The sequence below is a fragment of the Schistocerca serialis genome, chromosome 3 (genome assembly GCF_023864345.2).
Source record: "Schistocerca serialis cubense isolate TAMUIC-IGC-003099 chromosome 3, iqSchSeri2.2, whole genome shotgun sequence".
Classification (NCBI taxonomy): Eukaryota; Metazoa; Arthropoda; class Insecta; order Orthoptera; family Acrididae; genus Schistocerca; species Schistocerca serialis.
The window spans coordinates 87,949,892-87,965,160 of NC_064640.1; the positions used below are offsets into that span (position 1 = coordinate 87,949,892).

General features: G+C 39.4%; 1 protein-coding gene across 1 annotated transcript in view; it reads left to right on the top strand.

The window, feature by feature from the left end:
• The window catches only part of LOC126469754 (RNA exonuclease 1 homolog), a 223,285-nt gene that overhangs the window by 126,337 nt on the left and 81,679 nt on the right, over positions 1-15,269 (top strand). Inside the window, exon 5 of the mRNA XM_050096969.1 lies at positions 4,779-4,881. Within this exon, the coding sequence (XP_049952926.1) occupies positions 4,779-4,881 (103 nt within the window). The remainder of the gene's footprint in view (positions 1-4,778; positions 4,882-15,269) is intronic.

The following is a 15,269-nucleotide window of genomic DNA, read 5'->3' on the forward strand; positions in this document are numbered from 1 at the left end:
GATTCAGAATTAGTAGTTTACTACTTGGCACAGTGATGTCGTTTAAATATCTGGGCATAGTAGTACAAAGCGGTATAAAATAGAACGAGCTTGTGAAGTCTGTGGTAGGGAAGGGCAATGGTGGACTTCGGTTTATTGGGAGAATTTGAGGAAAATGTGGTTTATCTGGAAAGGAGACCACATGTGGGATGCTAGTGTGACCTGTTCTTGAGTACTGCTTGAGTGTTTGGGATCCGTACCAGGTCGGATTAAAGAAAGATATCGAAGCAATTAAGAGGCGGGCTGCTAGATTTGTTACTGGTAGGTCTGAACAACATGCAAGTGTTACTGGGATGCTTCAAGAACTCATATGTGAATCTCTGGAGGGAAGGCAACATTCTTTTTGAGGAACACCATTAAGAATATTTAGCGAACCAGTATTTGAAGCCGAGTGTAGAATGATTCTGTTTCCTCCAACATAAATTGCGCATAAGGACCATGAAGATACGATATGAGGAATTACGGCTCTTATGGAGGCATATAGACAGTCGTTTTTCCGTTGCTGTATTTGTGAGAGGAACAGGAAAGGAAATGACTAGTAGTGGTATGGGGTACCCTCCGCCACACACCGTAAGGTGTATTGCGAAGTATCGATGTAAGTAGCTGTAGACTTCTTGTTCAGCTATGGAATGCCTCTTTACTAATTATCCACGAGCAATGAGGGTGTTTGGGATCTGTGCAAAGTGCATGCTGGAGTCCTTTGGTGTGTGGCTTGTACAGGTTCAAATCCGGGGTTTTCACCAACTGCCTCGCTGGTTACTGCAGAGACCCACAGTGACATTAGATTTAGCACAGTGCAGGAGAGATTGCACTCCTGCTTATACTTTTAATACTATGTTTTCCAGTGTTTTAACATTAATTGTATCTTAAAGAGTCAATTGCCTACAGACGTCACAGTCATTGATACTTAATATCTGCAATCTTGAGGGTGCTGGAGCAGATGAGATATGCTGTACCTGTTAAATCCCTTGTCTGTTCAACTCCCTGAGAGCCTTCAGTCTCTGCAATGCATGTACCCAGGTGATACAGTAGTCGAGGATATCGAGGACTCCCTTCTCCACTTACAAAGGCTGGGTATTGCGAGAAATGAAAGGCAAGATGTAGCAGCCAAAGAGGCGTGTAGTGATCCTCAGTTAGTTCAATGTGCCATCCTCCTGCATGCTATCACCTCACTGTTGAGGTACAGAGTCATGTGTTGATGGGGAGAAGAGTGGCTGGGCGTAGCGGATAATAAACTGTGAACCATGGATTTAAATTCAAAGAATATTCTCAAACATTTATTTTATTTACTAGTGATTCATCAAGAACATTAACACATTTAATCACACTATATGGGCGTGGAAGTAGTTGCCAGGTAGTAATTGATGAAATCATAACCCAATTGCGTTTAAGAAATGGGAATTTTATTCCTAAAAGCTTTTTTTTTTTTTTTAAATATAAAGAAACAGATTTAAAATTATAAGCAAAAGCACCCTCTAGTTATCAAGTTACAATTTATTCAGAGGCAGAAGGAAATATAGCACACTGGACTCGCATTCGGGAGCACGACGGTTCAATCCCGCGTCCGGCCGTCCTGATTTAGGTTTTCCGTGATTTCCCTAAATCACTCCAGGCAAATGCCGGGATGGTTCCTTTGAAAGGGCATGGCCGACTTCCTTCCCCGTCCTTCCCTAATCCGATGAGACCGATGACCTCGCTGTCTGGTCTCCTCCCCCGAACAACCAGCAACCAGCAGAAGGAAATAAGTTTTAACTGTATGAGCTTTCTGGCAGAGAACCCTGCCGCTCCCTTTTGAAACGGCCGTAGTTACGACTGCTCGCAACAGCTCTGAAAGACTACACTGGTGCAAATCTGCAACACACCAGATTACTTTAAACTAAAAGTTTTAACAATTTACACAAGCACACCAACTACGCAACCCCGTAGGAGGGATGGAAATGGTACAAAAACACTAAGAACTAAAATATTGACCTTGCCACCGAAGGTGCAACTTGATTTTAACTTCTAAGAAAAGTCTTACGGTGAAAGGGTAGCAACTTTATATACTAAAATGACCATTTAAATAAAAGCCAATGAAATGCAGTCGTATATAAAATCCTACAAGGCTGGCCAAACAAGTTTAGATGCTCTACAGTACACAGAAACCGCCTCTCAAGATCATAGGCAAAATCAAAACATATTTCAGGTATTGGGCCATTACACTCAAAGCAATAAATTTGTTAACATGCCGAATCCGACAAACATGACAGAGGCAGCTCTGAACGACAGACAGACAATAACAGCCTAACAAATGCGGATGAGAGACAGATGAGCAAGCTGCGGACGAGAGACTGACCAAGAAAACAAGTAGAATTTAACAGGAGTAAATCACACAACATATCACCAATCACTTAACTTCTAATAAACTGTGATTTCTCGAAAAGACCTGGCGCAGCACCTCCAAATCAATCTCCCAAACCGTCCGCTGTCAGCCGCTTCAATGGATGTAGGAAGGCGCGCGGATCTCCCGTCTTTCCGGGTCCGCACCAACCGACCGAGTGCCCGCTGCTGCGTTCGCGACTGACTGACTGGCGAGCTCATAGCGCCCCTTAAATGCACGTGAACGGGCAACCTTTCCCCTTTCCCACCAGAGGGAGACACCAAAGCTGCAATTGTCACAGCGGCACCACTGCCAGAAACGGAGGGCGACTGCTTCACACTACGCGCTGTGGCACGCTCTTCAAAACAGCAATTTTTACCACGGGTCAAACTGCGTCTAGTAAAGTCCACAATACTGCTGTTACATATCTCCTTCCAACCACACAGGTGGGATGAGGCTCTCCATACTCCTCTTCAAATAGGCCACAACCCTATGATGCACGGCTTCTTGCTCTGACAAGAGACATCTCCAGTGTGTGGTGCTTGTGGTGTACATATCACTGTGTGCCACATTTTGGCAGACTGTGCTTGCTTTAACACACACACACACACACACACACACACACACACACACACACACTCTCTCTCTTAACCTTACTGTTGCACAAAAAGGGGAAAGTATGTAGCCATAAAAATATTTGACAGCAACTCTTGCAAATTAAAAGTTGCTGGCATATAATGAAAGTTTTATAAATACATTGAAAACATTGCCTCTTGACAACTCATTCTACTCCAGTGGTGAATTTCTGAGTAGGTAGTATGTATGTGGTTGTTACTACATTTATCAAATTTTGTTGTGGAAAACAAAAATAATCAACAATGTAAACAGGGAGCATATAATCCTGTTTTCACAGAGAAGTTGTATCTTATTTGTGAAACTACCGAGACATTCTAACATATGGCAAGTCATCACAAATGTGACCCATGGTACATGCAAAAAGCTAAGCGAACTATTTTCATAATTTTCATATATCAGGAGCTATACATTATTTTTGAGATAGTTTATTTATTTTTCAAAATGTAAAATAGTGAGCTTACAATCCACGAGGAACTATGTAATAGTGTAAATAGATATGACTTTTCACAGTGTAAAACAAGCAGAGATGTCTGATTAGCATGCTGTAAATAACAAGTTAGTTAGTTACTTATCGTAACATTCACTGGATCATAATTGTGATGTCTCACTCTGATGTGGAACAAGTCAGTTTTGTATTTCAGTACAGTTTCTCAGCAAAAAATATGGCATCATGCCGACTATTTATATGGTTACCATAAAATACTTCTTTTTTACAGGCAACAATTTATAAGCAATTATTTCCTCTCTCTCTCTCTTTCTCTCTCTGAAAGTATGCTGCAATATGTTTGATCAGATAATGGCAAGTGACTGTTGTTCTTCGAACTGCAATGAAGTTTAGTGCAGTAATGAATAGTGCCTGGGTATTCGGCAGAACCTCATGGAATGGTGCCTGCAGGTACACCAAATCTGAAATCTATTGAAATATTTTTTGAAACCAGTCAAATGTACATCTTACAAAAAGTTGTATTATTTTTGTAGAAAGGATGAGGCAAATGTAATATGAAGCTCGTAAGAGATGATGTGCAAAGTAATGAGTGTAGTAGGTATAACAATGTGACAGATAAATTCAGATTTTGATGATGTGTTAAACAGAAAATGTAATAAATTAGAAAATGAAGACAGGGATTAAGAAGTGTAAATGACAAATAGAAGTTATGGTAAAGGAAATGTGACAGATATGAATGAAAAAAGCTGATGACGAAGGAAATGGAGACAGAGGGGTTGCGGTAGTAAAAATAGAGATTAGAGTTTCTTGACCAACAAAATTCACCTCCGTTACTGTTGGGACTCTGCTGCACATTCGATTGACGACATGCAATTGTGACCTTGTCTAGTGCAGATATTTCAAGGAAGACAAATCAGATAGTACCTATCAATTTGGGTTGGTTCATAATGATAACACTTCCTGATTTGCAGCAGCCTTGGCACACTGTATACTGTGTAGTTGCCACTGACAGTGCTTGTGTTATTGTGTGATAATCAGGCTAGAAAAATTATTTGGGTAGCTATCTCCACTGAAACTGACTTCTCGGCACTCTTGCCACCAACAAAACTGATGGCCAGAAATAAAGAAAACTCTTGGTCGCTGCCAGTTTGGTGTTTGTACTGACATAGCTGTAGAACCATTTTCCATTGTGATTAATATTTATGGAGCCTAATATTTATCAATGTTCTTTAATGGTAATTGTATTAAAAAACAAATTGTCATTCAGAATATGTATATTGTAGTTCTCTTCTTTCTTAGGTACTGGCTGAACGGTATATGAAGGTTCGTGCAACACCTATCTCAGATAACTCGTCTACAACTTGCACACCATCTGCACTTCAGTCATCTGCAAATACGGGTGGTATGTGCATCATCATATTCTTTTAATTTGTAAATTATTCATGGTGTGCTTTTGTTATGCAAATAATACATGACATGGCAAGTACTTCTACTTATAAAAATTCCAGGTGTGCTTTTGTTATGCAAATAATACATGACATGGCAAGTACTTCTACTTATAAAAATTCCACATCATTGCTGTTTGTTCACGAAAGATAGGTGTCCAACACAAAGGTAGCAGGAAGCAAACCTCTCGCCACAGGTGTCCTTAACTAAATGGAAATGACATGCTTGCACACTAAAGAATGCCTTCGTATTCTGTATGATGTTGAGAGGTTGCTGCTTACAAGGATAAATGAGAAGTGATTGAAAGGCAACAGTATTAACAAGAACTTCATTTGTGAGAAAGTGAGAGTAATTTTTGTTGGCTTTGTTAAGAAGACACTAGGATAATCAGCAGATGAAGAAGAGTTTAAGGGAGGTTCTGGTTGGTTTGAGAAGTTTAAGAGAAGACCCGGCAGCCACAGCATTGTGAGGCATGGCGAAGCAGCCAGCTCCGACATGAAGGCAGTAGAGAACTTTACCAGCAACTTCAAGTTGCTCATTGATTCTGAGGGTTTTGTACCACAGCAGGTTTTTAATTGTGATGAGATGGGTCTATGGAAAAATATGCCAAAGCGTACCTTAATAATAGGAGAGGAGAGTGCATTGCCTGGTCAGAAGCCAATGAAAGACTGTCTCGCATTGCTGTTCTGTGCCATTGCAAGTGGTGATTTGTAAATTAAACGGCTGCTTGTTTACCATTCAGGAACTCCACAAGCCTTCAAGAAGTGTAAAGTCCAGAAGAGTGGGTTAAATGTGATGTGGAGGCCCGTGACACATGATCTTTTTTGTGATTGGTTCAGTGAACTGTTTGGTCCTTCGGTGAAAAAATATTGGCTTGAGATGAATCTGCCAATCCATGTAATGCTTGTTATGGACAGCACTACTGCTCATTCTCCAGGCCTGAAAGACCACCACCCTGAAGAATTTCAATTCATCAAGATCCAATTTCTGTCTCCCAAGGCTACCAACGCATCTAACTGTGGAACACCAAATTTTATATTAAAATAAGTTCTGAAAATATCACTCTATATATTTTCACTGATATGTAGTTCGAGGTACCTCTCCTGGAGAAGAGCAGACATTTTGTGCACATTCATATCTGAATTTTAATAGCATTAAGTCTGTCATGATCTGGCAGTCTGCAGGTTCTTTTGGAGTGCTTTCCTCTTTTACGTTTGTGGGATGAATTACTCATTAATCTGTTGATCCAAATTTTGCATGGCTGATGTGTAATATGCTAAACATTACACTCTTTCAACAAACGCATACCTTAACAATCTCTAAAGACAATCGATATTCAAGTGAACGATGGCAACGGGATGCACTTCCTTCTTTGTCTCTTCACATCACCCATCTCAGTGCACTATAAAGCCAACAGTTGTATCTATATGTCATAATGAAGTACCCAAAATCTCTGAAAGAGTTGCACCTTATCGTTTGCTGTTAAATTTTCATGTGAGAACTGACAGTGGAAAAACTTTCCTTGAAAAGAACAAAGTTATATTCCTAATGTTTAACAAAATATGTGACATTTAGGCTTACACCTGAATGAAAAATCGCACAAAAAATCGAAATAATGTTCAAAATATTCCAGTTTTGACATTTGCACTGCTGTATTAGAACCCTGCAAATATTCAACACACACTACTTTTTGCCTATGCAAGTTATGGATGACTTTTCTAATTTCAAATAGCAATTACAATGTTGTTCCACTCACACCACCAGGTGGAAGTTTTTCAAGAGTTTGACCATATCTTCTCAACATATAATGGCACTCACTGTCCGTCAATCCCTTATGTTGATTATCCTTTTGTCCATCCACTCACAAATGTTAACTTTGTTTCCTTCATTTATTCAGATGCTTTTGTGTGTGTTTTGCTCATTACAAGAACATTTGGTGTGTTGCACATAATGATTACACTTACCACATTGTGTGCAGCAACAAATTATTTTGTGGTTCGACAATGGTACCAAAAATACTACGAGACAGGAACAATTTAACCAGTAGTAGCAGGTCATCAGATAAAATGGTATTCCAGTTCTTGCGACAAAAATATCGGTTACAATGTTGATATGATATGAGTGTTGTGTGTTAGTACTGGGTGCTCAGTCTAAACAAACAGTAAATTCCGGGCCTGATTTTGTACATTCAGTTTGATACTATTATACTGGGTGATTCACGAAGATATGCAAATATTTTAATATGTTATTCTACTAGTAAAACTAAAGAAAAAAGTTCATGTAAACATAAGTCCACAAATGTTTAGTTATGGAGTTACGGTTAATAAAAAGATTTTGCTTGAAATTTAGCAACATCACTAATATAAAGCCATTGCAAAACTGTATGAGCATAATGCAAAGCACTATTTCCATATACACTCCTGGAAATGGAAAAAAGAACACATTGACACCGGTGTGTCAGACCCACCATACTTGCTCCGGACACTGCGAGAGGGCTGTACAAGCAATGATCACACGCACGGCACAGCGGACACACCAGGAACCGCGGTGTTGGCCGTCGAATGGCACTAGCTGCGCAACATTTGTGCACCGCCGCCGTCAGTGTCAGCCAGTTTGCCGTGGCATACGGAGCTCCATCGCAGTCTTTAACACTGGTAGCATGCCGCGACAGCGTGGACGTGAACCGTATGTGCAGTTGACGGATTCTGAGCGAGGGCGTATAGTGGGCATGCGGGAGGCCGGGTGGACGTACCGCCGAATTGCTCAACACGTGGGGCGTGAGGTCTCCACAGTACATCGATGTTGTCGCCAGTGGTCGGCGGAAGGTGCACGTGCCCGTCGACCTGGGACCGGACCTCAGCGACGCACGGATGCACGCCAAGACCGTAGGGTCCTACGCAGTGCCGTAGGGGACCGCACCGCCACTTCCCAGCAAATTAGGGACACTGTTGCTCCTGGGGTATCGGCGAGGACCATTCGGAACCGTCTCCATGAAGCTGGGCTACGGTCCCGCACACCGTTAGGCCGTCTTCCGCTCACGCCCCAACATCGTGCAGCCCGCCTCCAGTGGTGTCGCGACAGGCGTGAATGGAGGGACGAATGGAGACGTGTCGTCTTCAGCGATGAGAGTCGCTTCTGCCTTGGTGCCAATGATGGTCGTATGCGTGTTTGGCGCCGTGCAGGTGAGCGCCACAATCAGGACTGCATACGACCGAGGCACACAGGGCCAACACCCGGCATCATGGTGTGGGGAGCGATCTCCTACACTGGCCGTACACCACTGGTGATCGTCGAGGGGACACTGAATAGTGCACGGTGCATCCAAACTGTCATCGAACCCATCGTTCTACCATTCCTAGACCGGCAAGGGAACTTGCTGTTCCAACAGGACAATGCACGTCCGCATGTATCCCGTGCCACCCTATGTGCTCTAGAAGGTGTAAGTCAACTACCCTGGCCAGCAAGATCTCCGGATCTGTCCCCATTGAGCATGTTGGGGACTGGATGAAGCGTCGTCTCATGCAGTCTGCACGTCCAGCACGAATGCTGGTCCAACTGAGGCGCCAGGTGGAAATGGCATGGCAAGCCGTTCCACAGGACTACATCCAGCATCTCTACGATCGTCTCCATGGGAGAATAGCAGCCTGCATTGCTGCGAAAGGTGGATATACACTGTACTAGTGCTGACATTGTGCATGCTCTGTTGCCTGTGTCTATGTGCCTGTGGTTCTGTCAGTGTGATCATGTGATGTATTTGACCCCAGGAATGTGTCAATAAAGTTTCCCCTTCCTGGGACAATGAATTCACGGTGTTCTTATTTCAATTTCCAGGAGTGTATTTTGTTGTTATTGGTCTGGTGAATCTAATAAAATATGTCTCAGACATGTATTTACAATAGTTTTCCAGAACATCCAGAGAAGCAAAGATTATTATACAAGTAAATTTGTTTACTTTCCATTAAGAATGAAGAAACGCTTATGTCATTGTTGGCAACCATGAGTGAGTTGTTTGTCATTTCCTAACCTTCAAACAAGTTAGTTTTCTGTGTTGTTTAGTGAAAGAATATAACAACAACAATGTATTTAAGTGAAACTACATAGTAACTGTTGTTGTTTGTAGATTATTTGTGAAATAGGGATGCCTTTCAAATTTATGATAGAGGAAGATGCCGATATGGTGTTTATTTATGGAAAATGTGATAGTAATGCTGTGGCTGCAGTTAATGAATATCATGTATGTTATCCAACTTGGAGGATTCCAAATGTAGAAACCATTAGTGGAGTATTTCGAATTTTATGGGAGACAGTTTCTCTACCTAGTGTTCATAATCAGTACAAGCGCTCAATATGTGAAGACAATGATGAGGATATTATGGATGCTGTTCAACGTAGCCTGGGTACCAGTACACGATGTATCTCTCGACGATTAGGCGTTTCACGATCCAGGGTATGGCGTACACTGAAGTACAATAATCTGTATCGTTACCATGAACAAAAAATGTATCATTTACATCCGGGAGGTCCTGTCTTTTGCTTGGAGTTGTGCAACTGGTTAAATACTAATCAGCAGTTACACAAATACATTTTATTTACCGATGAGGCACATTTACTCGAGCTGATATAAACAATTTACATAATGAGCACATATGGTCTGAAGCAAACCCACATGCAACAGTGCAGTGCAATTTCCAGCAGCAATTTAGCATAAATGTGTGGTGTGGCATAATCAACACACACTTTATTGGACCATTCATTTACCCAGGATGTCTAACTGGTGAGACATAATTCCTTCAAGAAGAAATGCCCTGCTTGTTCAAAGATGTTTCAACATGACAGCATGCCTCCACATTTCACCAATGCCATTACCACACATTTAAATGAACATTTTCCCCAGAAATGGATTGGTCGTGATGCTACCCGTCTGTGGCCACCCAGATCACCCGATTTAATGTTAATGGATTTTTGTGTATGGGATGGATGGATGAAAGGCATAGTTTATGAGGACAAAGTAATACACATGAGGCATTACTTGCTCACATTATTAATGCAATAGACAAAATTAAGAACAACCCTGTGAAACTGAAACGAGCAACAAAATCTGTCAATACACGTGCAGCTAAATGCATTGAACTCAGTGGAGACATTTTTGAACATTTATTGTGAATGTATTGTGAAATTGTATGTACACTGTACAACTTCCTTAATACTGTGCTTGGTTTTTTTCTGGTTTAACATGAATTCACGTGTGCTATGGCATTAATAAAAGTAGATTATCTGGCACATTCATACAGTTTCAGTTAACGTTATTACCATCATTTTTCCAAAATTAAACTCTCAACAACTTCTGTTGAAAACTTTATGCAATTGTCTGGAATTTAAAAAACAAATTGGGCCAAGTAATTTATGAATTAAAAATTTTATGAAATTACTTCTTTGCTTCTCTGGATGTTCTGGAAAACTACTGCAGATGCACGTCTGGGACACGTTTTATTTGATTCACCAGATCAGTAACAATAAAATAAATGGAAATTGTGCTTTACTTTAACCTCATACAGTTTTGTGGTGGTTTCATAGTTGTGAAGTTGCTAAATTTCAGGCAAAATCTTTTATTAGCCATAACTCTGTAACTAAACATTTGTGGACCTATGTTTATATGAAATTTTTTCTTTAGTTTTACTTGTAGAATAACATATTAAAATATTTGCATATCTTCGTGAATCACTCTGTATATAGTTCATATGAGGTTGTGAACTATTTCCCTAAAATAATTGCATAAAATAGGTAGCTTTAAATGAGAGGAATAGATAGACTTTGACCAATTTTACTGTGCTAAACTAAAAAATAGCAATGAAAAGAATGAATTGGCTTAAGGTAGCTTCTCAGTATGTAGCAATGGTGCTAGGCAGTGTATAGGCGTGTTAACACTGCCAGTACCAGGTCTATTTTATGTACCCATCCATAGAAACCAGGCAATTTTTCCAGTATTTAAAAAATAACTCCATCAAATCTGCTGATTGGATTGTGACAAATTTAGTACGATTTTGGATCTGCACTTTTCTGTCTCAATATGGTGTGAAAGAAACATTCTTGAAATGCACAGCTTTGAGTTACAGTTATAGAAATCACTTAGGTGTTTTAAGAATTTAGAAAAGTCATCAGTATCTGCCTGGGTGTTGGATTCACTGGCAGAGGTCAGTAAGTGTCAAATTCAGTCCACTCTCTGACTTTTGGGTAAGACACAGCCATTGGATTTGACCCAACGCCTTCGACATCATTCTCAACTGCACCTGAAGACAAACTGTCATCGATCTCATTAACTAAAAAGAGTACCACATTATATGATACTACGTACATCACTTACAGAACAAACATGTTCAGCAGAAATGTATGTAATGGAGTGATATATTGTTGCAAATTAGTGAGTACTTATCTTCAAACACATCACTGTATTCAGAATCCCCTGAATCCCTCTGTATGTTGTGTGGAGTGTTGCTATTTTAATCAAATCCACGATTTCTGCATCTGACAAATCTTGCTGAAACATGGTTGCAAATGAAACAACAAAATTTTTGAGAAAGTAATGTATTCAAGAGTAGCTTCAAATATCTGTAAAAATGAAGTACTAACAAAATGTCAGTTTGGTTTCCAGAAAGGTTTTTCAACAGAAAATGCCATATATGCTTTCACCAATCAAATTTTGAATGATCTGAATAACCGAACATCACCCATTGGGATTTTTTGTGATCTCTGAAAGGCTTTTGATTGTGTAAATCATGAAATTCTGCTAGACAAGCTCAAGTATTGTGGCATGAGTGGGACAGTGCACAAATGGTTTAATTCGTACCTAACTGGAAGAGTGCAGAAAGTTGAAATAAGGAGCTCTCATAATATTCAAAGATCAGCACATTCCTTAAACTGGGGAACTATCAAGAATGGGGTTCCACAAGGGTCAGTCTTGGGTCCTTTGTTGTTCTTAATATACGAGGGCTATCCACAAAGTACATTACATTTTGGAATTAAAAATAAATAAAGTATTGGAATTTTTTTTTATTATATACAGATGAAAGCTACACTTAAATACTACTTTTCTACATAGTTGCCATTTAAATTAAGGCACTTATCGTAGCGATGGACGAGCTTGGAAATTCCTTTGTCGTAAAATTCGGCCGCCTGCGCCTTCAACCACGTGGTTACCTCTCCTTTTGGGACAGAAAAGGTGTGATTTTTGTGGATTTCCTGGAAAGAGGGACTACAATAAACTCTCAAAGGTATTGCCAAACTCTGCACAACCTCAGAAGAGCAATACGAAACAAGCGCAGGGGAAAGTTGGGCTCAAAGATCTTGCTGATTCACGACAACGCCCGGGCCCACACGGCAAATGCCACTCGTGAAGTTCTCGAATCTTTTAAGTGGGAGTTGTTTCCTCATCCACCGTACAGTCCCGACCTGGCACCGAGCGACTTACACTTATTCTCAGCAATGAAGAAGTGGTTGGCTATGCAGCGTTTTGATGACGACGCACAGCTTCAAGAAGAGGTAACCACGTGGTTGAAGGCGCAGGCGGCCAAATTTTATGACGAAGGAATTTCCAAGCTCGTCCATCGCTACGATAAGTGCCTTAATTTAAATGGCAACTATGTAGAAAAGTAGCATTTAAGTGTGGCTTTCATCTCTATATAATAAAAAAATTTTCCAATACTTTATTTATTTTTAATTCCAAAACGTAATGTAGTTTGTGGATAGCCCTCGTATGTTAATGACTTGCCATTCTATATTCTTGAAGAGGCAAAGTTAGTTCTCTTTGCTGATGATACAAGTATAGTAATCACACCTGACAAACAAGAATTAACTGATGAAATTGTCAATACTGTCTTTCAGAAAATTGCTAAGTGGTTCCTTGTATGCGGACTCTCACTGAATTTTGATAAGACACAGTACATACAGTTCCGTACAGTGAATGGTATGATGCCATTAATAAATATAGACCTTAATCAGAGCATATAGCTAAGGTAGAATATTCCAAATTTTTAGGTGTGTCCATTGATGAGAGATTATATTGGAAGAAACACATTGATGATCTGCTGAAACGTTTGAGTTCAGCTACTTATGCAATAAGGGTCATTGCAAATTTTGGTGATAAACATCTTAGTAAATTAGCTTACTACGCCTATTTTCACTCATTGCTTTCATATGGCATCATATTTTGGGGTAATTCATCACTGAGGGATAAAGTATTTATTACACAAAAGCGTGTAATCAGAATAATAGCTGGAGTCCACCCAAGATCATCCTGCAACATTTATTGAAGGATCTAGGGATATTCACAGTAGCTTCTCAGTATATATACTCTCTTATGAAATTTGTTATTAACAACCAAACCCCATTCAAAAGTAATAGCAGTGTGCATAACTACAATACTAGGAGAAAGGATGATCTTCACTATTCAAGATTAAATCTAACTTTGGCACAGAAAGGGGTGAATTATACTGCCACTAAAGTCTTTGATCACTTACCAAATAGTATCAAAAGTCTGACAGATAACCAACAAGTATTTAAGAAGAAATTAAATGAATTTCTGAATGACAACTCCTTCTACTCCATAGAGGAACTTTTAAATATAAATTAAGAAGAAAAGAAAATAAAAAAAAAAAACGAACAAAAAAATTATATAAAAAAATAAAGAAAAACACAAAAAATAAAAAAGTTGTTATATTAACTTAAGTGTGTTGTTAAATTAACTTAATTATGTCATGTATTGGAAAATTTGACTCGTTCCACATCATTACGAAATATCGTATTCAGGATCCATGGAACTAGTATTAATCTAATCTAATCTAATATGATCTAATCTGTAAGGAATACTGAGAACGTAAAGATAAGTTTTAACACAAATCATGACACTACAAACAATACTGCTGTGCCGTCTATGGACAATTGTTACTAAACATGTGTAAAATGGTTAATGCTGACCAAACATGGTAAAGTAATGTTGTAGTGTTTTGCGCAAACTTAAATGTAGGGGCCCTGATTTTTTCACAACTCCAGGCCGGTGAATCCTACAGGTTTGGCACTTAGTGTGTTAACAAGAAATTGATAATTGTAGCTTATGTTCTTCATATTCAGCAGGCATTGCAGTTACAACTACTTTTCACTTTTTGTGGGTGGTGCTGGGAGCAAAGTGTGCAATTGCCACCTAGCACATACTTACTTGCTTTTACATATCTGGGTCACCAAGTATGTTGCACATTTCTAATAATTAGCTACATGGATGGCTTTGTCATTTACTGTGATGAGGACTGCCATTGTGCAAGTTTCGCCTATTTTTGGACATATCATTAGATGCTGATGGTCTTGTGTTGCTCCTCAGTCACAGGAGTTGCTCTCTTTATATCCCCATATTTTTGTGTTGATAATTCGGTGTGTAATGCAAGTTCTTAAATGGTTGAGTGTTCTCCATGGTGGAAATGGTAAATTATTCTCATCAGCCTGTTCTTCTTTAAGCTTTATCAGCATTTGATTAATACACTTTTGCCATAAATTTTCTTTCCATATTTCAAGCAGCTCGTGTTAAGTGTTGCTCATTTACATAAAAACTTTGCTGGGAATTTAGTCAGCTGTGCCGTATTTGGTCATCATGTAACAGGTGCCTGTGAGCATCAGACTGCTTCTCCTTTCGGACTCAGTTGCAACTTGTCTTCTGATTGTGGGTGGAATTATGACAACAGTGGGGTAAATTTGTTGTGCTGCTGTTGGTTTTAGGCAGCCAAATGTTATGCACTCTGTCTCATTAATTCTTGCATCAACATATTTGGCATGTGCAGAGTTGTACCAGGCAGGTGCTGCATATTGTGGTGCAGAGAAATGTAGTGCGAGAGTCAGTGTTCTCAGAATCTGAGGTTGAGCTCCCCATTTCATGCTAATGAGTTTTCAGGTGATATTAATCCTTGCACATCATACTTCTCTCTTAAGGGGAGTTGGAACATTCTATCTGCTCCATGTTAATTTTGGCAAATATAAGGAACATTTTTTCTTAGACTATTAAACATATGGCTCTGAAATTTGGAGAATATTTTCAATGAGTATTTCTCCACGAAGTTACAATGCCATGTTCAGAAATATTTATTGTTTTTTGTTTTGCAATTTTTTTTAGTGTTGTCAATTTTTCCTCTAAAATTTTTCATCGTTTCTTCTATAACTCCTTAATTATACAATATTTTTTTACAATTTGTTATAACAATGAAGGAAATTAAATAAATAATATTGTGTATAATTTTGATTCATCAGTGGTTTTTGAGAAAATGTTCCTTAAATACGAAAATTTGAAACTTGCGGGAAGTGGCTTCC